Source organism: Gymnoscopelus braueri (assembly GCF_963280865.1).
Source record: "Gymnoscopelus braueri genome assembly, contig: SCAFFOLD_94, whole genome shotgun sequence".
Taxonomy (NCBI): domain Eukaryota; kingdom Metazoa; phylum Chordata; class Actinopteri; order Myctophiformes; family Myctophidae; genus Gymnoscopelus; species Gymnoscopelus braueri.
In genome coordinates, this window is record NW_027660586.1 from 122156 (window position 1) to 148125 (window position 25970).

Consider the following 25970-nt stretch of genomic DNA (forward strand, 5'->3'; position numbering starts at 1 on the left):
ACTCTGCAATTGCCCTGAATTGCGACGCGTCTAGTTTGGATTATTATTACAAAACATACATTAACCACTTCAGCCCTGTACATTTCGGCTATTTGAAAATAGCCTATCTACAAGCTCATCGCGACGCATTGTGAGCTTGTAGATCTGCTAATTTCTAAATATTTTTATATTTCTACATTGCTGTATTGATACTTTTACTTAAGTAAAACTCTTTCCACCACTAGTGGAGAAAGCCTCCGTGTGGAAAGCCTGGTGACGCCAGGGTTGAGATGTCTTTACTTGAGCTCGTTCTCAAGCGCCGCGACTCTGGTCTGCAGGGCCTCCTTCTGCTCCACCTGCTCCTCCATCTCCCTCTGAGACTTCCTCCTCAGTCCGTCCATCCTCTCCACCTCAGACTCCCCCTCATCCACCTGCCTCTTCAACGCCTTCACCCGCAGAGACAGCTGCCACACACACACACACACACACACACACACACACACACACACACACACACACACACACACACACACACACACACACACACACACACACACACACACACACACACACACACGTTGTGAAAATGTTGTGAGGTGCTGTGAGCTTGTAGATCTGCAATTTTCACAAGGTTTGCCTATTTCTTACGTCATATTTGACAATTTGGTATTATAAAGGTCTTAAAAGTCAATTCTAAAGTAATCTCTCAAGAACAGATTCTGCTCTGCGCTTGAATCTGTCGGGGAGGTTCGTCATATCGCCTACGCACTGGCCTACAAGAGGGCGTGCCTTCAGATCAGGAAGCAGACCGCGCTTTACCCAATCAAATGTAGTGGGCGGGATTTACGTGTCTACCGATCCTTCCCCACTAGAAACAAACCGAAACTCATTTAAAGTTAAAAAAATAAAATAAAAATTGATTGTTTTTTTGACGTCTTAGACGTCACGTGGCGCTCGGGGCTTAACAATGGCGATAAAAACGGACGTCTTAGACGTCATGTGGCACTGAATGAGTTAACAATAGCGTCCTCGGAGCAGACAAAACCACGGAAAGATATTCACATTTTAACTTGCTCTTTCATCATAGAAACAAGTGGGCTTATAACCAAAACTATCCATGTTCTCTGGGAGAAGTGGTGTTAGTGTTCCGTGTAGAAATATTGTTAGTGGGAATGAAAACATAGTCACACCACCGGAAGTGAAAGGCTGAAGGCAGACCAAAACCCCGGTTTCCTTGCGTACGTGTGCTACGTCGACTTCCTCCCAGAGCCAAGTGAGGGCGCTGTTTTTCCTTTTCATTTGGCGATGGGTTCCCAGATTGATTCTAAAGTGACAATTGTCACTTTAGAAATGTGCAGACACCCTGTATATACTTATACTCTATGTTGGTTTGTTTACTGTTGAGTGAGAAAACAATGTTGCACATTATGCTAATAATCTGGAGACCCCCCCAACATAATTTGGGAACCACAGGTATAGATACGGACCTGGTCTCTCTGTTCAGTGTGTTGTTGACGTTCTTCGTCCAGAGCCATGTTGACGTCCTTTAACTTCCTCTCCAAACGCCGCTGGGAGGCCAACACCGAGTTCTTCTCTCTGGTTCACACACACACACACAAAAGTAAAGCTATGAGGGGTCTGCATGCGCACATTTCTGTCAGGGATGGAGAAAGGGTCCATTTGTTTTTTTTTACTATCAATCATTGAGGACCCCTGGAACCCCCTCAAGGACCCCATGTTGAGAAACAGTATTGAGTGGGATAGTACTGTGAGGTGCACCTCTCCTCTAGGGGGCAGTAAGTATAGTGTGGTGTAACATCTACCTCTCCTCTAGGGGGCAGTAAGTATAGTGTGGTGTAACATCTACCTCTCCTCTAGGGGGCAGTAAGTATAGTGTGGTGTAACATCTACCTCTCCTCTGTGCTCAGGCGTTCCAGTAGCTCTTGGTTCTTGTTCTCCAGCTGGGTGACTCCTACCGAGGGCCGAGACTGACCCTCCATGTCGGCTAGACGCACCCTCAACTCCTTCAACTGCACACACAATTTTATATATATATATATATATATATATATATATATATATATATATATATATATATATATATATATATATATATATATATATATATATATAAATAAATAAATATATATGAGTGAGAGTGAGAAAGAGAGAGCGAGAGAGAGAGAGAGAGATAGAGAGAGAGAGGACCCCCGCAAAAACATTATTAACCACGTTAATAACAACAGTTCTGCATGTGGCCCCATGCGGTCTGTGTGTCGTTTTTCCTACAGTTGCCAGGTTTAGCGAGAGAAACAAGCAACCAGTTTTATGAAAACAAGCCCAAAAGAAGCGAGCCCTTCGCCCCGTGGGGCACTCTAGAGGAATTTCTAGTAAAATACATGTGGGGACACCACGCCACAGGGCTTAATACAGAAACCATGTCACACATTCTGAATGGCTGCTATGCCTATAAAGGGCTTTACATAGCACGCCACAAGTTGATCTCATAACAAAGGACATATCCAAACATTTTACACCGTCAGTGAGAATGTACAAACATTCCTGTGTCAAACCTTCCATGTTTCAACTGTGTACTGTAATAATCCTGAAATCTTTGCACATCTCTCTGCTAATACACCAGATCAGGGGTGGGCAACTTTGATGATGGAAAGGGCTACTATATTTCCACACTCACTCCAGGGGGTCATATTGCGTATTGTTGCTGTCGGGCAGAAATCTCTTATCTCCATATTTTAACTTTTTTCGTAAATTACCGTAATGCCGTACTTCGTCATTCTAGTATGTCACACAAAAGTAGCAAAAATAGCTTATCTACAAGTTTGTAAATCTGCTATTTTTGCTATTTTGGAATTGAAATCCCAAATATTTTTTGGGTATTTTGGAATTGGAATCCTGAAAAGTAGTTCAAATGCATTTAAATTAATGCTTAAATTAACTTTATGAACTTAAATACAAATACATTGGACAAAAAGTCATTAAACTAATAATATAGACTGAAGTAATTAAAGCGGGTCATGATTGCATGTTTGGAATTGGAACAGCTGAAATCAATAATATATCAGTAATCAGAGATTAACCTGCGGGCCGCATTAAGTTAAGGTGAGGGCCGCATGTGGCCCCCAGGCCGTCCGGGTTGCCCATGTATGCACCAGATGTTGTTGTCAATGAAGGCTCCACATCAGTTTCCATTCTTGAAGTGGCCTGCACCTTTGACTCTAGCTTAGAGGAAGCTTTTATGACTAAAGTCATTAAATACCAGCCGCTCATCCATCTACTTGTGTTTAAATTTTGGTTGGGTAATTGTCCAAGATTTGCTGACTGTACATGTTTTACAGCACGTTGTAAATAGTGTCCTTTCATGGTATCTCTTATGTGGACATAAATCATAAATACATTATTAACCCAGAATTTTTTCCGTCATAGTTTTAGTGAGATTTGCACAAATCTTCAAGATTTTTCAAAAATAACAGATCTAGATCTGCTATTTTTGAATAGCCAAATAAATCTAAAATGACACAGATGCGTTCCCGGTCTTAATGGGTTGAATGTGTGCATAGTATGAGTATATACGTACATGTCTCTCCATAGCGTTCTTGTCCAGCTCCAGGTCTTGTTTGGAGGATCTCTCCTGCATCAGTTCAGAGCGGAGCTGATCCACCTGGTCTCTGCTGCGCGTCATTCTGTCGGTCAGCATCTCCACACTGGCCCTCTCCTCCTCCAACTCCACCTCCACACGCTTCACCTTGTCCTGACACACACGGAATGTGTGTGTACAGGTATATGGTATATAATTTGTATACTTTACTTCATTTGTTCATTTAGATGAGACAGAGCAGTGTTCTCAAACCTTTTCATGTCAAGGACCCCCAAAATGATATGCATTTGTCTGCGGACCTCCATCTCAACATATTTTGTGCCAGGGACCCCCAGAAGCAAAGATTTGAGTTACAAATGTTCGCTTAAAAAAAAATATATATATATATATATAAAAGGTTGCAAAAGATTTTTAGATAGCAGATCTATAAGCTCACAGTGCGGTACTTGGTGCCGTGCTATGAGCTTGTAGATCTGCTATTTTTGAATAGCCAAAGTATAAAAGGTTAAAGTGGTTAAAATTATTGTGATGGGACCCCACTTTGAGAACCAATGAGACAGAGCGTATTAATTTAATAGTACATAATGATGTAATGTAAATATACCGGATTTAGTGGTGATACAAATTTCACCCGCAGTCCCCCCCCCCCCACCCAAAAAAAACAACAACATATGGAGAAGGATTTACTGCCAGCTCCAAACATTATTTTGTCACAACTGAAATATTGCGTAACATTTGACACAGGGTCAAAGCAGGCCAAAGACAATTCTCACTCATCACCATACTGTGTGGAATTGAATTTTAGGACGAGGACAATTGTGGCTTGCAGCTGAGATCCAGGTCTGAAGTTAGAGACATGGCAGGTGTCAATAGGCACTATGCAAAGCAGCCATATTGGAAAGAAAGGCCCCGTTCCATTCTGGTCAAACCGAGTCATGGTGCTGATATTGTTTCGTGAGAGAAACAAGCAACCAGGTCTATGAAAACAAGCCCAAACGAAGAGAGCCCAAGTCGCTTATAATAAGCGGACATGGCGACATGATCATCTGCAGCCGTGTGTGTCTGTCTGTTCGCTCGGGTCCACGGCCGTGTATCAGCAGCCACGCACGTGTGCATGCACGTTGGGGAGGCACATGTCAGAAAATACATTATTTGTGTTCGCGCGTCGGCCGTGTGTGTGTGTGTGTGTTCGCGACGGGGGGGCGGCTCTGGCCGCATGAGGACGTACCGTGTGTGTGTGTGTGTGTGTGTGTGTGTGTGTGCTCGCTACGGGTCGCGTGTGTGTGTTGGCGACGGGGGGGCTGTTGTAGTACACAGTACAGAGTACAAACTCACTTTCCATTCAGGAAATGAAAAAAAAAAAAAAAAAAGTGGAGTTAGGAGGTTTTGTTCATCATTGATAAGAACAGCTGAATGGACCTCCAAGCTCACAATGAGGTTGGAGGTCAAAAGGGGGCGGAGCCTGGACTCAGCAAAACCAGCTAACTCCACCCCCCTTTGGTGGAGTTAGCTGGTTTAGCAGAAAGTTTGAGGATCCAATGGAGTTAGCTGGTTTTGTCAGAAGCGCTTTTTAATGCTTTTCATTGGTTCATATTTTTTTACCAACACACAGATGTAAAGGGTGTTCAATAACACTGATTTATGGAAAAAAATGCAAAAGCGTCAAAATGGAGTTGGTTTCTGCAACGACTGTCTGTGCATAGCGCATAACCCAAACTGCCCACTTTGGGTGCTCATATCCCCCGACGGGTATGGTCTAGTTGGTCTAGTATGGTCAGTGAACAAGGAAAGACTTTCATGTAAGTCGCTTTGGATAAAAGCGTCTGCTAAATGACTGTAATGTAATGTATTATGCTCCACACAAATGGAACAAACTTCAGGACTATCTGAAGCTGGAGCGATTGGTCTCAATAGAGACATTTATGGTACTTCTTGAGGACACATTGCATAGTAACTGCACCTGTTTCATGTAACACTATATTTATTTGTATCTGTGATGATCGTAATTTGATTCAAATGTTTGTTATGGTTTTTCATTATGTATGTATTTCATTTGTTTTAGATGCTGTTATCAGGGTGTCCTTGAAAAAGAGAGCTTTGCTCTCAATGGGCTCCCCGGAATAAATAAAGGAAAAAGAAAGAAAGTTAGTATAATTGGTAAGGAAGTAAGGAAGAGGCCCAAAATCTGTCAACACTGGTCAGCACACGCTTATAACCCCCTCTGTCCTTTTATTACTACAAACATATATAAATAAAGGCAAACTAATGTATTCAGAATGCATTATTTATCTCTGCTATATCTTACCTCCAGGCTGCGGATCTCTCTGGCCTTGTCGTTGTGGCTGTTCCTGCTGTTCTCCAGCTCGGTCTCTAGGTGGCGCAGTCTGTTGGTGAGCAGCTCCTTGTCCAGCTGGTGGTTGTCTCTCTCCTCACACACCAGCGAGAGCTCCTTCTTCTGACGCGAGGCCTAGTCACACACACACACACACACACACACACACACACACACACACACACACACACACACACACACACACACACACACACACACACACACACACACACACACACACACACACACACACCTCAGATTTCTTGCACATACCTGTATAACAAACTATTCTACCACTTTTCTAAATCAATAGTTCTCAAACTTTCAAGATTTCTCAAAAATGCTCAAAAATAGCAGATGTACAAGCTTGCCATTTTGTGCTCGCTTGTAGATCTGCTATTTTTGAATAGCCAACGCACAAATCTAAAATGCTTTCCCGGTTTCAATGGGATAAATAGGATGTTCAGGGTGGTGATGTGCCAAGTGACTTCTCCTTGTCAGCAAATGTATTATTTGTTTTTTAAAACAGACTTGGTCCCAAGTAATTATTTGCCTTTTTATATTTGTATTAGTCATTATTATATATTTTTTCACTTATCGTGGTATTATCGTATCGTATATGTCGTTACATCCCTATGTTACAATATGTCATGTCATGCTATGTTATGCTATGTTAACCCATTAAAACCGGGAAAGCAGATATACAGCGTGTCCAAACAGTGTTGATTTTGACAGCAAATTTGTATTTTGTTTTAGTCATAGTCTTTTGAATAAAATTCCATTTAGTTTTAGTCATATTTTAGTCATCTGAAATGTTTTAGTTTTTGTCTTAGTTTTAGTCGACTAAACATGACGCTTAAAATAAGATTATCAATCTACAGTTGATTTAGTCGACTAAAATGCATTTTGGCGGTACCGTGATGGCGTCGTAATGGCTGATTTTACACTTGGTTGCATGCTGAAAATAGCCGATCTACAAGCTCACAACGCGTCGCAGCGCGACACGTTGTGAGTTTGTAGATCTAATATTTTCAGAGCACAACACCAGAGCGCAATGAAACATAAAATGACTTGTCTTTTTAGTTCTACTGGATCTCTTCTCCACTGGTCCCTCACTAACATTTTAGTCTAGTTTTTATTTGTTGACGAAATTGTTAATATATGTAGTCTTAGTTTTAGTCATCGTAGCTTAGTTTTTATTTAGTTTTTGTCAGTGAAAAAAGGTAGTCGACGGACATTTTCCGTCATAGTTTTAGTCGACGATATCAACACTTCGTCCAAATACATATCATTTTGGGTGGTCCTTAGCAAAAAGTGTGAGAACTACTGATTTAGAAGGCATTTGTAGAATCTAACTGAGGTCTTAAAGGGGAATACCACTCATTTTCAACATTGAACAATGTCATTAATACACCTTAGAGCTGTTGTGTGGAAATAAGAACAAAGCCCCCCCTTCTATGTTGCCTAGAAGTGGAGAATTGATTGTTGGGGTCATGTGATCAGTGACATACGGCCGGTGTACTCTTTGGTTCCGCCCTCTAGGCTGCTGCATTCACTAGAATGGTGAATCTCTAGTCTGGAATCTCTGTGTGGAGCCTGCCTTTCCAAGGGGCAAATTAAAAAAATGCCTCTGGTGATAAACCCGCCCCATATTTGCATACTGGGCCCTGATAGTAGAGTTCTCAAATTCTACCCGAACCCGACCCGAAGTTTTCGGGCCGAGCCGGGCCTAAAAAGTATGCTAATTGGTCGGGCCGAGCCGAGACTAAAAAAAATTTAAAATGATTTTTTTTTAATGATTTATTTTCTTTCTTTTAATAATATATTTTTAAATTCTGTTCTGTCTGAATGTGTATTTATCTATTATGAAGATGGCGCTGACGGGGCTGACTGACTGGCGTTAACTTGCACTGTGCTGCTCAGGGCTCAGGCAGCAAAGCGAGAGAGTTAAAAAAAACGATTCTGGGCGAGCGTTCCGATGGTAACCGGAACGTTCGCCCCAAAACACACTCGCCCCCATTCATTTCGCGGACAGAGGCCGCCGGATTAGACCCGGGGCGAGTGTGTTTAGGGACGAGTCTTCTGTGATTTCATTCACCACTTGTTTACAAGTCGAATTTGGGGAAACAAAATAATTAGGAGCTCAAAAACATAATGAGAGGATACAAGAGATATTTGTGCAACAGCTGCAAAGTGTGCATACTTAAGCAAGTATTTTAAAACAGTGAAACCTACCGAGGAAAAAGAAACAGAAAGTGATATTTTCTGCGACTCCAGTACAAAAACCCACGGCAAATAAAGTTGGTCTACACCAGCCTTCAACAATAGCGGTACATTCAGTGGTCAGGTTCGTTCAGAAATCAATTGAAGAACGCAGGAGCTAGCTTTCCATATATAGCCACTTTAGCCACGTGCGAGAACATGCATACAAGCAGTACACTACACATGTGTCATTGTTTACGTCGTCATATGGTTTTAATTTGAAGGTTTAACAGGATGTTCAATGTGTTTTTGTGAGTTAAGATAACTGACCACCGTGCTCTATGCCGGCGCGCTGTGTTAAGTTACACAAGTGGCGGAAACAGTGCTCTCTGATTTTCACAATAAAATGTTATCCACCCGCGTTTAGTTCAGTATTATAATATTTTTCACCCAACACGTGTAAACTTAAGCTAATAGGTTAACAACAGTCTCGAGTCGGTCTCAGACAGTCAGGGGGGGAGAGGAGACGGAGACTCGGTCTAGAGAGGCAGAGAAATGCAGACGATGCATTGCATTGCACAGAGGTGTGTCCGTGAGCAACACAAGGATTTCACTTAATTTAAATCAGCACAGTGTAAGTTAACGTCAGTCAGCGCCGTCAGCACCATCTTCATAATAGATAAATACACATTCAGAACAGAATAATAATTTTTAAAAAATTATAAAAAAAAAAAAAAAAAAAATATTTTTTTTCCTTTTTTTTTCCCTCTGGTTTTTTCGGGCTTTCGGGCCTAACATGACGGTAATACTCGGGTTCGGGCCCAGTTAGGGCCGAGCCTTAATTTTCAGGCCCGTTGAGAACTCTACCTGATAGGTCCCTCACAACTTCGGAGGGAGAGAAATCCAATTTCTATTGAGAGGGGCCAGACCTCATCATTTTTTTTTGCTATGGCAGATTGGTCTGGAACCAGGCTGTCTCACCTCCTCCTCCAGTCTCTTCAGACTCTGCGTGTTTCTCTCCAGTGAAGTCTGGACCTCAGTGCCATGTCTCTGGGTCTCCTGCATCTCCTTACGCGCTCGGTCTCTCTGCTCCTCCAGCTGAGCCCGGAGGGCCTGCGCCTCCTCCCCAGAGGAGACGCTCAGAGACCCATACTGACACACACACACACGCACGGAGAAAAAAATGCAAAAGCGTCAAAAAAAATCAAAAGCGTCAAAATGGAGTTAGCTGGTTTCTGCCCAACAGCAACGATATGTAAAAATAAATAAATATACATACATACACACACATTATTTCGGGCTCTACCCTCTCTCACCTCGTTCTTGAGTTTCTCCAGAGCTCTGTCCTGCTGTCGTTTGCTCTCCTCCAGTTGGCCGACGTTGTGTCTGAGCGTCTCCCTCTCTTTCTCCGTCTCCTCCAGGCGCAAGCCCAGCTCGTAGTGCTCCTGGCCCAGGCGAGAGGAGAGCCTCTTGGTGTCGTCCAGCTCGGCCCGCAGTCCTCTCACCTCGGTGTGGAGGGTCAGCTCCGACTCGGAGTTCTCCGTGGCGTTGGCCTGAAGCCGGGTCTGCACACAAGACGTAAAGAAAAAAGGGCTTTGTTGTATACTGCGTTCAGGGATTAGCCCATTAAGACCGGGAAAGCATCTGTGTGTAATTTTTTTAGATTTATTTGGCTATTCAAAAATAGCAGATCTACAAGCTCATAGCGCGGCACGAGTGCCGCGCTATGAGCTTGTAGATCTGCTATTTTTGAAAAATTTTGAAAATCTTTGAATATATCGTTGCTGTCTGCCAGAAACCAGCCAACTCCATTTTTCCGCTTATGCATTTTTTTCATAAATCGGTGCTATTGAACATCCTTTACATCTCTGTGTTGATTTTTTTTTTAAATATTGAACCAATGAAAAGCATTAAAAAGCACTTCTGACAAAACCAGCTAACTCCATTGGATCCTCAAACTTTCTGCTAAACCAGCTAAGTCCACCAAAGGGGGGTGGAGTTAGCTGGTTTTGCTGACTCCAGGCTCCACCCCCTTTTGACCTCCAACCTCATTGTGAGCTTGGAGGTCCATTCAGCTGTTCTTATCAATGATAAGATTTTTGCCGGACAGCAGAGATATATAATCTTTTAAAGTGAACATTTGTAACTCAAATCTTTGCTTCTGGGGATTCTACAAATGTCTTCTACAGTTTTTTGGAAAAAAAAAAAAAAACGTATGTTGCTATAATATCAGTGGTGCTCAAACCTTTTCATGTCAAGGACCAACCAAAATGATATGTATTTGGCCGCGGACCCCCACCTGAAAACATTTTGTTCCAGGGACCCCCAGAAGCAAAGATTTGTATTAAAAATGTGTGTGTGTATGTGTGTATGTGTGTGTGTGTACACACACACACACACACACACACACACATACACACACAGATGCGTTCCCGGTCGTAATGGGTTAAAGCAACAACTAATCTGACGACTGTCCCAGTCTGTGATTTATGAAACAGTGTGAAAGGACTCCTCCACACTAGTGCTGTTTCCAAAACAATTAGCGCAATATGTAGAAGTATGATGTTTAGGTATTATCTGTACCTATCGTATGTTCTTATTGTTCTACATACAGCCCAGCAGTGGAATAAACTTTAACCTTTGCTTTTATGAAATATCCTAATTAATATATTACCATAAAACCCTAATATATTAAGGTTTTATGTAGAATGCTTCTGAACATCAATGTAAGCAATATAACATGTATTCTATTGCTAGTTTGACACATTCTAATACACTTTAAAGCAGCACTATGTAATTTGGGGTATCAGTGGCCACTTTGGACACAAATAACATGGCGGCCAACGTCTTTGACGTCATTACCCAAGAGTCTCTGCAAGCACGTCCGGTGAGGATGCGCTGTGATTGGTTAGTCTTCGCTTTGACTGGGAGTTCTGCCTTGGCAAATGCCAGGATGAAACTCATTGTCTCCCCTATACATAGTAATACAGTCAAGCCCCTATAGCAGGGACGCGTGATTTGGGAACGTATGGGACCGGTTGGTCAAACCCCGCTGGATCATGGATGCTATATTGATAATTCTCGTCACCAAACGCCTCGTCTCATTAGTAGTCATATATCTCACATGAGTACTGTACGCGACTATTCCGCCAAAAAATAGAACGGTACATAACGCAAACTGTACATGAAAATAGGGCATGGGAGAACGCCTCTCCTACTGCACAAATGCACAAAAGCTGTCTTTTATATTGTGTTTTTTTAGTAAAAGTGTCCTGTCACTAACTGCGTGGCATAACATACAGCAAGGCGCACCTATGTACCTTTCAAGCAGGTGTTATTCAGCCAGTGGAGACAGTCGGGGGCGGGATTTGCCAACCGGTCCCGTACGTTCCCAAATGACGCAGCCGGACCCCCCCCCCCCCGCTCCCGAGTCTATACATTTATGGAAGGATGATTGTTATTGTTTAACCCATTGAGACCTGGAACTGTCTCATTTTTAGATTTGAGCTAAAAAGCATTATCTTACACTTTGGGCTATTCAAAAATAGCAGATATACAAGCTCATAGCGCGGCACCGAGTGCCGCGCTATGAGCTTGTAGATCTGCTATTTTTGAAAAATCGTGAAAATGTGTCCAAATCTTTGAATATATATATTTTTAAAGCGAAAATTTTTAACTCAAATCTTTGCTTCTGGGCGGTCCCTGGAACAAAATATTTTGATGGGGGTCGGCGGCGAAATACATATAATTTTGGGGGTCCTTGACATGAAAAAGATTGAGCACCACTGATACAGAAACATACGTTTTTCAGAATACTGTTGAGATTTAGGAGACATGTAGAATCGGCTTCAGGTCTCAATGGGTTAAACATGTAACTTTATAATTTTGTGGGACATAATGTGCTATATAGTTGTTAAAAAGTTACACAGTGCTCCTTTAATATTATAAAAATTACTGAAATCAGTTGTGTCGACTGAGAACTTTAATCCATGTACGTTGCACGCGGTGTTGTGTGATGAAAATAGGTGATCTACAAGCTTGTAGGAGGGCTATTTTCACAACACCAGCGTGCAACTAAGTAGGCTTTACATCACCCTTACTTGCATGTCATAATAGGCGAGAATGTGTCGAAAACGGCAGAACATTTTTCAAAAATAGTCGATCTACAAGCTCACGATGTCTCACACTGTGACACATCGTGAGTTTGTAGATCGGCTATTTTCGGTGACTAGATTTGTGTAGAGGGAAAAAGGAGGGGGTCTAATATAGACCCCTGGGGAACCCCGGTCAACTAAGCATACTGTAGGATTGAAGTGGTTAATGGCATTTGATATGTTGATAGGTTCTCCAAATCTATGATTCAATTAGACTTTACATTTTTCAATTTACCTTTTAAAAAAATCACACTGTCAAGAAAAAGAAAAGATATTTCCATTTACAGGTGAGGAACCTCAAGCTGTTGCAAAGTACTCTTCTGCCCTCTAGTGACTCTTCTTGTAACTGCAGCGTGCACTCTTCACATCAAGCAGTAGTGCATTCCAGCTCTAACATAACCTTCTGAATTAAAGCATACATATACATATACTGACACACTGAGTATGATGTTTCTATTAATCTGTATGAATTAATCTGCTGAAAATTTTCCATACATTATTGAAACTGGCAAAGAAAATTGCAGAATTCCCTCGGCGTGTTTGCCGTTTTTGCAAGTGTGGCCACAGTTTCGCTATTGGGCTTTCATGCCAACTCCAATGTTGCGCTATTACTTTCTAATATTGACCACATCACATGAACACAGTCTTACCTTGATGAGCATGCAGTATGGGTGAAATCTAGCTGTGTGCATTATGCCATTTCCAATTCCGATGTAGGAGTCGGACAATGGAGGGTTCGTCCAAAGGACAGATTCCCCTCAGTAATCAATAAAGCTCTGATAAAAATAACGGATAGTGGCGGATTCCAGCATCATCTTTTTACCTCGGCAAAGGTGAGTGAGCAATGGTTTAGTAGAAAGGGCTTATATAATTTCCATTCCAAGTTTGATTAGCTTTTGGTCGTGAGGTTAAACTTTGTAAATTCACTTCTTATATTCTCATTACACGTGAGAGTAGGCTATATTTACTTTATTAACGTTCAGCGTGAGGGACTCGCTTGTGCTGATCTACAAGTTGTCAGGTGGGTGCGTACCGCCACATTGCAAGCTTGTAGATCTGTCCATTTTGAAGCGTGATGACATTTATGGTCAGAGTTTCCGGTTGCCTTTTATGGTGTTAAATGGGGCGTGAATGATCTACACCAGGGGTTTTCAACACTTTTCATATCAAGGTCCATTATTTATTCGGCATTTGAGCCACGGAACCACCGTTTAATGAGATTTAAACTGTCAGACCCAAGACTTGGAATATTTTGTTATCGTTGGATACGATTTTGTCCACAATTCCATGCTGTACTGATGTTGGTTCCATAGGAGAGATAACAGGCAAACGTTGATCAAAATAACAATTATTTAATTAAGTAATGCTGATGTGTAACAATAATTTAACCCTTGTTAAATTATTGTAAAATGGATTTTTAATGGACCCTTACTGGTCCATTTGGTTTCATTTTACGCTCTCAAGGGTTAAATATCTATAAGGGTCCATTTGGTTACCAACTCTCCATCATTTAGCTGGGGACCAGCTGGAACAGAGGGTTCCCCTCCCTGAGGGTCAGGGACCACTGGTGGTTCCCGGACCACTGGTTGAGAACTACATGATCTACACGGAAGCTCGCTCGTGACTGTCAGGCAAAAATTCGTTACGCCTGCGATACGCACAAACAAAAGGCTGTGTACACGCCGTTTGGTGAGCACGCAAGACTGTGCTCATCGAAAATACGCACCCCTTTAGGCTCCATTTACGAACAGCTTAGTGAATCAGGCAATCAATGATTTTGGAGGCGGTGTGTGTCAGTGAGATGCAGTGTTGATTTTTACGGCAAATTTTGATTTAGTCATATAGTCTTTTGAATACAATTCCATTTAGTTTTAGTCATATTTTAGTCATCTTAAATGTTTTGGTTTTAGTCTAGTTTTAGTCGACTAAATATCATAAAATTATAGTAGACTAAATCTACAGTTGATTTAAGGTCGTGACAGACAGGAAGCGGTCCACGCGGGCGTTACCGCTCGGATCAGCAGTGATCGCGCCGCGTTCATTGTTGTTTTGTCCTCCTGCGCGGTGCAGAGAAAACAAAAACTCACCACAATCCAGCTTTTGCCGCGTGTGCACAAACGAGCACGCGCGTGAAAATTCGCCTCACCGCCCCTCAACTTCTCTGCACGTCCCAAATAATTGAAAGTGAATTACATACTGTAGGTGAATTAGTGAATTATTTTTTAATAAGGTAGATCCTAAGTATGAATTTGTGTGGTTGGATGACTCGGAGAAACTGAAACGTCTATTTCAACAAGATTTTTTTTCATTTGCTTCATTTCTTGACAAGGCCTGGTCAATGAGGAGGAGGGCCACTTACATGTAAAATGGCATTGTCTTTTTTTGTTCTTATTTTGTTCATATAATTACTGTATGCATGTTTTATTTATTTGGTATGTTATAAGGAAGGACATAATATGAACAGGAAGGACTGTTAATGGACTGTTAATGTCTTGTTTTCTTTCTGTGTAATGTGTCATATAATCAGACGAAGGGAAGCGCTTTCGCGCACCAACAGCTGGGACCGCTGTTGGACACTCACACAATCACGCTAAAGCACAAGTCGGCCCCATGCACAGCCATTAGGCGGAGGGGGAGGGGACGGATTCGTCACCGATGATGAACGCACCGTGATGGTGCAAAATATGCCGTGAACGTCCCAATCTGGCGGATAAAATCAGCGCAGCACAGGGCACCAACCATGGGGGTGACACCAAACGGCAAACGGCGTGATGCAAAAACAACGGCGAAAAAAGCGGAATTTAGAACATCGAAGCGCACCAGTGAAGCGTCCTTTTCTTTCTCGCGCGGCACCCCGGCCGGATGGGAAACATGAGGTTCCCAGTTCGATCCCGGGCTCCCCCAGAGTTGGTGTCGAAGTGTCCTTGAGCAAGACGCTGAACCCCTAATTGCTCCCGATGAGCAGGTTGGTGCCTTGCATGGTTTCCTCTGTCATCGGTGTATGAATGTGTGTGTGAATGGGTAAATGTAATGCACAATCTATGTAAGCGCTTTGGATAAAAGCGCTATATAAATGCACCATTTACCATTCATTAAGAATGGCACACAGTAGTGTATTCTACTTAGCCCATACAGCATTTTAAAGGGCAAGACCACTTTGGTAGAGGTTTGGTTTGTGTATTTGATGCAACTCCAAATGTGGACAAGAAATCAAAAATGATTGCTCCATTGATTAGAAATTGATAATTCTAAATATACTCCTCATTGACTTACATTGTAACGGTAAAACAGTGCGTTACATCATGGCAAGGTAACTGCACAACCCAAACCTCTACCAAAGTGGTCTTGCCCTTTAAGTCTGGCCACCATAGAAGGCTTATAAAACAATATTTTGTCATGCCAGCTGTTTTGAAGCATAGAGATATTAGGCCTACCTGAGAAACATCCTTAGATTCCACATGAATATGAAGTAGGTAAAAACATGGTATCAGAATATATGTCCTGTTATTTAAGCAATCATTTTGTTTATAGGCATTTTACAGTATTTATAGATAAGGAAAAAATATATATAATTTTTTTTACAATAATAACTTCATAATATACTATTTAACAAGGCCTAGGAGCCTATAAAAGCCTGCTGATTCACAATACAGCATATCTTGACCTATCTTTCTGGTTGTTTTGGGTGTTCCTACCTGTACACAATCTGTGCAAATATGATGTAAATCCAACCAGTAGGTGGACAATGGAGCAGGATTAACTTGGAACTACCCTTTTCAGGGAAGGTAGGGATTTTTCTGCATTTTTATTTTTATTTACAAATGTGGTGAATCATCTCATGGATACATTTCACGACATTTGCAGTAAAAGTTCAAATCTATTTCATGAAGAGGACATCTTAACGATATGAAAAAACAAGGTCACATTTTGTTCTACCCCTGATAGAAGAGTAGGACCAGTATTACATGTGGATTTTTCTCAGAAAAGTCCACTTTTTGCTATTTCCGGCTATAATAAGGCCTTATATAAAAGCATGCTGATTCACAATAGAACCAAATATTGGTATTATGATTGTTTTAGGATCAGAACAGGGACACTACCTGTAGACCATCTGTGCAAGTATGATGTAACAAGGGAACCAGGAGACCTGGTACTGCCAGACCCCTAGTGGCTGAAATCTGAATGGCCGGACTTCGCATGACGTGTGTGCAGAGGAAAAGAGGGACAGACCGAGGAAAAGAGGGACAGACTGACCGACAAAGCCTCATGTAGGCCGACCCTCTGGGTCTGGCAAAAACAACCAGCAGGTAGAAAATGACTTGGAACTCCCTCTTTCAGGGTAGGCGTTTTTTTTTGCACTGCCAGACCCCTAGTGGTTGAAGATCAGAGCACTACGTCAGGCGAAGCTTGGCCAATCAAGGGGACAGGTAGAAAAAGAGGGACACAGGTAGGAAAAGAGGGACAGACCGACAAAGCCTCATGTAGGCCGACCCCCTGGGTCTGGCAAAAACTAAGGCTCTTTTTGAGGGTTTGTTCCTGCACTATATTATTTTCTCAGTGTGCCTTCAGAGCCAGAGTGCTTGTACTATTCATTGACTGCTAGAGTTAAAACATCGTCTATAGCTGCCCTTGCCAGTGAATCCGAGCGTTTTCACTAACCTTTGAAAAATCATAAAATATTCTTCTTCACAATGATCCACCCGCCGATCGCTTTAAAAGACATAGTAGTCTCGTAGAATCTGAGAAAAAAAAGGGTGCCCTCAAGATAATCCGTTCAATAGTTATTGGCTGTTGAACGAAGCTTGTTGTCGCCAAAAAGCAACAGAAAGCATATATAAATATTTTTATAAATCCTATACACGGTGACTACCATCTTGATTTTGATCTTTGGCTGTACTCTTCTTCATCATCATCATCATCCAAAGACTGCGGAAGAGCGGCCTCTATCGTAAACCACTAAAAACACCACGTGTCAAGTGACTGGTCCATGGCGGTGTGAGCCTTGGATTGAAATGACGAGTATACTCGTCAGTGGCAGTCAATGAGTTAAAGCAAGGCACAGCCCCTAGCACGTGTACGTACAGTAAGTCAGGCAGAACATCTTTACAAGCCCTGCTCCAGGCCCAGAGTTGCCCCAAGCATGGCCCTGACTTTGCAAACGGCCAGAGACGCACGCATTTCCAACCAAGAGCAAGGGGATGAAGAGTGGCTATCCGCCCAGTAACGCAGAATTTCCCGGGGTGCGACGTGGTGGACGGACACCATGGCCTGGTAACAACAACGCCCGTAGGGCACGGCTGGTCCTCCAGAGAACAGCGGGCTGTGCGTGGGCAGCACTCCAGCTGCACGGGCACACAGCCCGACGAACACGTCCTCGGGGGGCAGAGGGGTGGACAGGGGTGTGGCAGCGGCCGCCGGGGACATTTTGAGCAGGGCAGAGCGAGAGAGGACATAGGCCGTGCCGCTACAGTAATCTGGGAAGACATCGGTAGGGTACGCCTCGGAAGGGAGGTAGTGCTGGCTGTCCGGGTCACGGGTCGGAGCATCCCTAGGGTGCACCCGGCCGAGGTAGAGGTCTCCTTGTTCGGGGTCGCGGCCCCTGTTCAGGAAGCGCAGCAGAGCGGCGGGGTTAAAAAACACATCGTCGTCCACTTTGGCCATGAAGTGGGCCTGGGGACAGAAGCGACGGGCCCAGCCCATTATGCCCAGAGTCTTGAGGGTGAGGTTGGAATAGCTGTCCAGAAAACGGCCCTGGATCAGGTCTCCGTGCTCCTGGGCCTCCTCGGTCAACAGCTCGGCCAGGCCGGGGTCGGACACCTCGCCAACCATGAACAAAGTCATGGCCCGGAGACCCCTCACCTCAACCTCCCCTCCCCAACTCTCCCGGATAGCCCGGCGGGCTCTCTGATTGGCAGGTGCAGACACGACCATAATGAGGAGATAAGGCTCTGCACGTTGACAAACCAGAGGACTGGGCATGAGCAAGAACTCCTCCGGTCTCGTCGGAGGGACACCCTGGGGAGGAATGCTACCCACATGTGGCTCCACCACTGTGTTCATGTACATAGCAGTGACCCATAATTCAATTGAGTCCACAAAGAGCAGCGCTAGCAAGGCAGCAACCACTATCGCAGCAACGACAAAAGGCAAAATCCCAAACCTGCTCCCTTTCTGTCCAAATCGGAAAGCACCCGTCCCAACATGAAATTAGTTTATTTCGCCATAGTCTCCTCAGCTGTCAACAGTTCCTTTAATTGTGTGTCACGACTCGTAAGGCCTGATTTATATTCAATACATGGGCTTTTCTTCTGACTACAGTGACGTCACACGTGACGTATCAAATGCCCAGTATGTTGTTGTGCGCGATGCATAGAGACCATAGAAAAAGCCTAACAGGTGCTTCCTTCTTGGACATTTAAGAGGTTATCTTGAGTTATATGCAGGGGTGAACATAACTGGTGCGCATGCGTCGTCAAAATGCATGCTGCGCGGCACATCAGACGAAGGGAAGCGCATTTGCGTACCAACAGCTGGGACCGCTGGGACAGGAATTTACTTCCTGAAGCCACACATCTATTTGGTGAGCACCAAGTAACATCTCCAGGTGCTCTTCTGAGTACTAGACCAAAGAAGGGATATGGGATGGGCCAAAATGGTGGCATGACACGAAAATTTCATTCATTAATTTCATTCATACATAGGTGCGTTGGCCGCTTGCCGCCTGAAAGGACCCTTCATCGACTAAAATGTATTTTGCCGGGCCTTGATGGCGTCGTAATGGCTGATTTTACACTTGCATGCTTGGACATGTCCTCAAGTTGCATGCTGAAAATAGCCGATCTACAAGCTTGTTGTGAGATTGTAGATCTGCTATTTTCAGAGCGCAACAGCCGAGCGCAAGCAAACATAAAATGACTTGTCTTTTAGTTCTACTGGATCTCTTCTCCACTAGTCCCTCACTAACATTTTAGTCTAGTTTTATTTGTTGACGAAATTGTCAATATATTCAGTCTAGTTTTAGTCATCGTAGCTTAGTTTTTAATTTGTTTCTATTTAGTTTTTGTCAGTGAAAAAAGGTAGTCGATGGACATTTTTCGTCATAGTTTTAGTCGACAAAATGGTGAGACGTTTACCTCCAGGGATGAGATCTTGTCTCGGAGGCGAGCGTTGGTCTTCTCCTGCTCCTGCTGCATGTCTCTCCCGTCCTTCAGCTCCATGTGGGCGGTGCTGCAGAGCGTCTTACTGGTGTCCAGCTCCGCCTCGGCGGAGGACAGCTTGTCTCTGAGCAGACTCACCTCTCCTCTGGACTCGGCGAGCTTCACCTCCAACTCTGACATGACTACTGGATCGAGGAGCTGTGTACACAAGCAACACAACTATTAGTGCGGGGTGTTTTAACAGCATGGCTCTGGAAGAGGCTAGAGCTAGAAGCTAATTTTAGATTTAACCACCTTAACCATTATCTTATACTTTGGCTATTCAAAAATAGCAGATACTGTGTACAAGCTCACAATGAGCTTGTAGATCTGCAATTTTTTGAAAAATCCTGAATTTGTGCAAACCTTTGAATACATATTTTTAAAGCAAACATTTGTAACTCAAATCCTTGCTTTTGGGGGGGTCCCTGGAACAACATATTTTGAGATGGGGGTCCGCAATCACATACACATCATTTTGGGTGGTCCTTGACATGAAAAAAGTTTGAGAACCACTGACGCTTAAACGTTTAAGATGGAAACGACGCCAGATGAACCCACCTTTTTATTTTTCTCCTGTGCCTTGCCGCAGTCCTCTTTGGCTTTCTGCAATTGGTTGATTAGCCTGTCAATCTCATACTTTAGCTCCGCCTCCTGCTCCTGGTGGGCCTTCTTGGTGTGGATCAGTTCCAGAACCTTCTTGTCCATCTCTGACTTGTGTTTCTCCACCTCGGCCTTGGAGCCGTTCAGCTCAGCACGACAACGCTCCACTTCCTGAACACACACACACACACACACACACACACACACACACACACACACACACACACACACACGCACACGCACACGCATGCATTTTAGAGCCCGACCAACTCACCCACTGGCACTTTACCCTCCCTTCCTGCCACCTTCTGCCTCCATTTGATGCAGGGGTGATGCAACTTTGATGATAGAGAGGGCCACTATATTTCCACTCTCACTCCAGAGGGCCACATTGCATATACTGTCAGGCAGACATCTCTTATCTCCGTATTTTAACTTTTTTCCTAAATTAATGGCGTACTTCGAAATCCTATGTCACACAAAAGTAGCAAAATAGCAGAACTACAAGCTCAATTTTTGAATTGGAATCCTGATTTTATTGGGCTATTTTTTTATTGGAATCCTGAAAAGTAAATTTTTTATTTAATTTCAAATGCATTTAGTTATACTTATTAGATAGATTGTTAGATTCATCAAAAACACCCGTCCTTGGTTCTGGTGACTCATATTGCCCTCCTAATACGTGAGGAGTGTTTTTTCAATTACTTTTGTCATTTATTTTTAATCATGTTTTTGGAAAATGAAAAAAACTAATACAATACAAAAATTAAATAAAAGAAAAGAAAAAGAAATCGAAAAAACACGCCCCCTCACGTATTAGTAGGAACCAAGGACGGATGTTTTTGATAAATCTAACATGGTCAAAAAGGAGTTTGAAGTTACAACGGGTTTGTATAGGAAGGGGGCGTCTGATAAAATAAATATCAAATATATAAATACTGAATCAAGCAACATAAAAACTGTCTGGGGGGCTCACAAAAGCCTGAGTAGACGATAAAATGATGCAATTTTTATTTTAAAGTGAAATATTCCTTTAAATACAAATACATTGGACATACAAAAAGACAATAACATTTTAATACTAGTCATTAAGCTACAATAATATAGACTGAAGTAATTAAAGCGGGTCATGTAACAGCAATAATATATCAGTATTCTGATATTAACCTGCGGGCCGCATTAAGTGAAGGTGGGGGCCGCATGTGCCCATGTATGCACTAGCACTTCACTCTCCCTTCCTGCCACCTTCTGCCTCCATGTGATGCTAGTGGACTATGTAGACATATCTTGGTCACTTGTTCTCATGTTTTTTTTTGTTTGGTTCATAGATTAGTTTTTATTAACCATAAAGTACAGAATGTTATTTAGATAGCATGATGTTTAGACAGATGCTAGGCTCATTGTTTACCTGGTATCCTATAGTTTCTTTGTGGCACTACACTGTTCTCTCTGCACTCTGTACTCTTATGTGACTATGTACCTTGTTGTTTATTGACTAGAGTTCATGTTTACTTAAATTACTACTTTAATTCTGATTTAGTCTTAGTCTTTTGAATAACACGCCATTTAGTTTTAGTCGTCGGATTTTTTTTAGTCTTAGTCGACTAAATATCAAAATCTTAGTCTTTTAGTCTTAGTCAACACAATTAACACTGCTACATTGTAAACTGTACAGCCTTGGCATGTTTGGTGGAAAGGCTGAAAAGTTTTCCTCCAAACTAAGGTTCTGCGCGCGTGCGAGCGTGCGTGCGTGCGTGCGTGCGTGCGTGCGTGCGTGCGTGCGTGCGTGCGTGCGTGCGTGCGTGCGTGCGTGCGTGCGTGCGTGCGTGCGTGCGTGCGTGTGTGTGTTACCTTGTTCAGGCCGTCAGTGTGTGTGTGGTCAGGTATGTTTAGTTTCATCGTGTTCAGTTTCTCCTGCAGTTCGTTCAGCTCCTCCTCAAACTCCTCTTTCTCCAGTCGAGCCTGGAGCAGCCTGACGCACGCACACACACACACACACACACATATGCGCACACACACACGCACACGCACACACACACACACACATATGCACACACACACACACACACACACACGACCGTGTTAAACAGGCTGGATATCGACACACAGCCCGAAACCATATAGTCAAACCATGCTGGTCTACAGTGACTCCCACCTTGGCAAAACACACTTACATCTAGCCATCATTAAAGGGATATTTCACTTTAAAACAAAATGTTGGTAATTTTATCGTCTACTCAGGCTTTTGTGAGCACCCCGCACAGTTTTTAAGTCGCTTGATTCAGTATTTAGATATTCATTTTATCAGACACGCCCCCTTCCTATGCAAACCCATTGTAACTTCAAACTCCATTTGCAATTACATGCACTTAGTTACTATACACCACTGTGTGACGGCAATTACATTATGGACGATTAATATATAATCTGGCCGGAGAAATATAATATTGCAGGTCACGGTGGTCGGCCAAATGATTGCCTAGCGGAAACTCTGGATGGCACACTTTTATTTATTTATTGTATTTGGTGATGTTCTGAGAATATGGGAACTTCTTGTGTTCTGTGTGCGTGCGTGCGTAGTCCCTGTACTCACTCCTGCTTGTTGGATCTCAGTTCGTCTCTGGTTGCGTGAAACTGCTCCATCCAGTGGCTGCTCTCGTCTCTGCAGTCGTCGAGCTGCTGGTGCAGCGATCGGACAGACGTGTTGACGCGCTGCCGCTCCGCCTCGATACCCGCCTGAGACTGACATGATGAAGAACCATGTTAGTATAGATAAGTAAACCTAACTGACATGATGGAACCATGTTAGTATAGATAAGTAAACCTGCCGTAGTTCCCTCTTCCATCTTGGCTAGGGCAGTGTCAATGGATTTCCTTAGGTGGGTCTCTCTATTCAGGGCACTGTCTACAGAATCTCTGAAATCAGTTTCCAGCTTAATCACCTGTTCCTTCAGAGAATTCACCTCACCTTTAAGTTCCCCAAAATCAGCCTGTGTAACATACTGTATTCCCTGTCTGTCACCAGCAACATTTGATTCAGCCTCAACCCCATCACCATCATCATCACCCTCATCATCATCATCGTCATCATTTTCAACATGTGCTTTAACTTTTTGATCGTCATTTTCTATGTACAAATCACTCAATAAAGAGGATATTTCATCAGTTGGATTTCTTCTTGTGACGAAAGGTCCTGCAGTGAAATACCAAATACAGGCAAATTCTCACTCACTGGAGTAGAGATAACTTTGGCTGTATCTGCTGGTTGTTCTGATGCCATATTGTTCAATTCAAAACAAACAATACAAAATTTATTTAAAATCATTCCCCGTATGGGCCACCATATGTAACGGTCAGATATTATATATTGACTGTTACTATTAAATATATTTAACCAAATATTTGTGGTCAAGTTTAACCCTTTTATCTACTTAAATCAATGACAGGAAAATAATACATGCATTGTCCAAATATAGCAGATCATGAAGCGGCCGACGGTAAAGTCCGCGTCTCGCGCACACTCGCACGCACGCTCCTATTGTTCCAATATAGTTCCGTGTAGCGTCTCCCAAACGCTCCCAAAACCGCACGAAAGAAAGTTAATCCAAAATAAATCCAAAAGAAACTGAATCCACTCCAGAAGCGGTATAATCCAAGGGCATGCTCAGATCTCCACGGAGAAAACAAACATATACCCCCGCTGGGTATAAATAAAATATAAACGGTCTCACCAGTTCAGAAGAATGTCCCCAGTGTCTCTTCCCTTTAACCGGTGAGTAAAACAGGGACTGTGGCCTTTGCTATTTTCCACCTATAGCTTTCAAGAGATTAATACTTAATCAAACTAAACCAGGTCTCCCATGGACTCCCTGTCGGTTTGTCGTCTCTCGTTTCGGGGCCGCGAGCCAGCAGCTTCCGCACATTGTTTGGTACGTCAGTCATTTTCGGACCCGTCAATCAATCACTCATTACATCAAAATGAAAACATAAACATTTAAACCCTCCAAACAATAACAAAATTAAAACATAAACATCGCAAAATATAGGGCCTTACCCTAAAGGATGGCGTTCTTTTAAGGAATATTTTAATTCATAGGCATAATCTTTTAAATGCCATTATAAAAACGGAATCCTCTTTTACACATATGTGGCAGCGCTACACATTGACTGTTGACTATTCATAAAATACTGTATAGCATCTACAATTGGTCTGCAAGTAAGTAGACGTTAGTGCTGCCTATAAGGGCTTGCGTTAATATTTTGTTGTTACTTATAAATGCGTTAACGCTAATGTGTGTGGTGCAAGGCCATTCATTTGAGTAAAATCTAGACGTAGAAACCATTTATGCTAGAACTAGGCCATTTATACTAGAACTAGATACAGTTTGAACTTAAAGGGATACTTCACTTTCGGGCCGGGGAAACATTTAAAAAATATATTAAAAATAAATGAAAAAAGTTATGGAAAATTCATGGCCCCCTCACGCATTAGTAGGACACTCTAATGCGTGAGGGGGCCATGAATTTTCCATAACTTTTTTCATTTATTTTTAATATATTTTTTAAATGTTTCCCCGGCCCTAAAGTGAAGTATCCCTTTAAGTGTGAGGTTGTTACAACCAGGAAAGCTCTGTCTGTGGATGTTGCGTTTGTATGTGTGTCAATATGCGTGTACAGTACTTCACTGCGTTCTTCCTCAACTTTCACTTTCCATATCTGAATTTCATGCCGTCTCAATTACACAACCTACATGTAAGAGTTGCACTCTTTAAGCCATTGTAGGCTGAGCTCCTTGTCAGCAGTAGTGTAAATATGTAGACATAGTTGTTTTATTAATAATTCTTCTCTCTTCCCCTTGCTCCCCCCCTCTCTTCTTCCCTTTTTATGGCAATGACAAAAACGATGGAGCTTGCACAACAACAACAACAAAAAAAAAAATCACCCACAGTTTTTACACCTGTAAACCTGTGATGAGACAATAAAGTTAAAAATGTTTAACCAAAGTGGCATTGAGCTACCATACTGTCAATGCATTGCCATCCAAACGTGAGGATAACAATCTTATTATATTAATATTGCTGTCGCTTGTTTGCTCACTCCCACCCAGCCACTGTGAACAGTTTTAGGCACCGTTTTGGTAAAGTGTCAGAAATGGAGAGGTTCATGCTGCCATGACTTAACCATGTAAGTGCCTCACTCATGTTTTGTCAGTTACAGTAGGTTTGTTTTCTTGACCACGATGTTAAGAATGCAAACTAGATGTAATTTAAAAGGATTTTAGGTTCATTGTTCATCTGGTATCCGTATCCTATAGTTTCAATGTACATATTGACCTGTAGTTGGTTTTCTGTGCCAAGGGATTAAGAAATTAACAAAATATCATTGTGTTCTATCATCCCCTAAAAAGGTCCAGATGTTTATCAGTTCCTTGCCAGCAGATGACACTACTCTTCAGCTTAAATCTCCTCCTCCTACTCACATAAATGGTGATGTACTGGAACCAGTAGGGCTGTCACGATTACAAATTTAAGTTGACGATTAATTGTTGAACATTGGAACATTATCAAGCCTTTTAGGCTTGATAATAAAAAATTGCACAGGGCAGATATGACAAATAACTGAAATATGAAAAGAAATTATTGACATGTTTAATAATTTATGCATGTAAAAATAGCAGAAATAGCTGATCTAAAAGCTTACAACGTTGTAAGCTTCCATATCTGCCATTTCTGCTATTTTAATATTGTAAGATGTGTGTCACAATTTCAACATGGAAACGATTATGACGATTATTTAAGAATAATTGCGATTATCTCAAATAATTGTGATTAGACGATTATGTAATAATTGTGACAGGCCTAGGAACTAGTGTACTCAAGATCAGTGGT

The 25970-nt window shown here is 42.5% G+C and overlaps 2 protein-coding genes across 3 annotated transcripts in view; both read right to left on the reverse strand.

Moving 5' to 3' along the window:
• The window catches only part of LOC308081411 (cingulin-like), a 65282-nt gene that overhangs the window by 5756 nt on the left and 33556 nt on the right, over positions 1-25970 (reverse strand). For both annotated transcript variants that reach the window (XM_080457783.1, XM_080457782.1), the window contains 11 exons: positions 22676-22824; positions 21934-22054; positions 20041-20253; positions 19417-19638; positions 9446-9694; positions 9111-9281; positions 5901-6062; positions 3575-3748; positions 1891-2009; positions 1467-1575; positions 280-443 (listed from right to left, as the gene is read on the reverse strand). In XM_080457783.1, coding sequence (XP_080313909.1) covers positions 280-443; positions 1467-1575; positions 1891-2009; positions 3575-3748; positions 5901-6062; positions 9111-9281; positions 9446-9694; positions 19417-19638; positions 20041-20253; positions 21934-22054; positions 22676-22824 — 1853 coding nt within the window. The remainder of the gene's footprint in view (positions 1-279; positions 444-1466; positions 1576-1890; positions 2010-3574; positions 3749-5900; positions 6063-9110; positions 9282-9445; positions 9695-19416; positions 19639-20040; positions 20254-21933; positions 22055-22675; positions 22825-25970) is intronic.
• On the reverse strand, positions 17387-19107 carry LOC308081416 (beta-1,3-galactosyltransferase 4-like; the record flags this gene model as incomplete). The annotated part of the gene is made up of 2 exons (XM_080457788.1): positions 17387-18454; positions 19075-19107. The coding sequence occupies 2 exons, from the start codon at positions 19105-19107 to the stop codon at positions 17387-17389; spliced, it is 1101 nt and encodes a 366-aa protein (XP_080313914.1).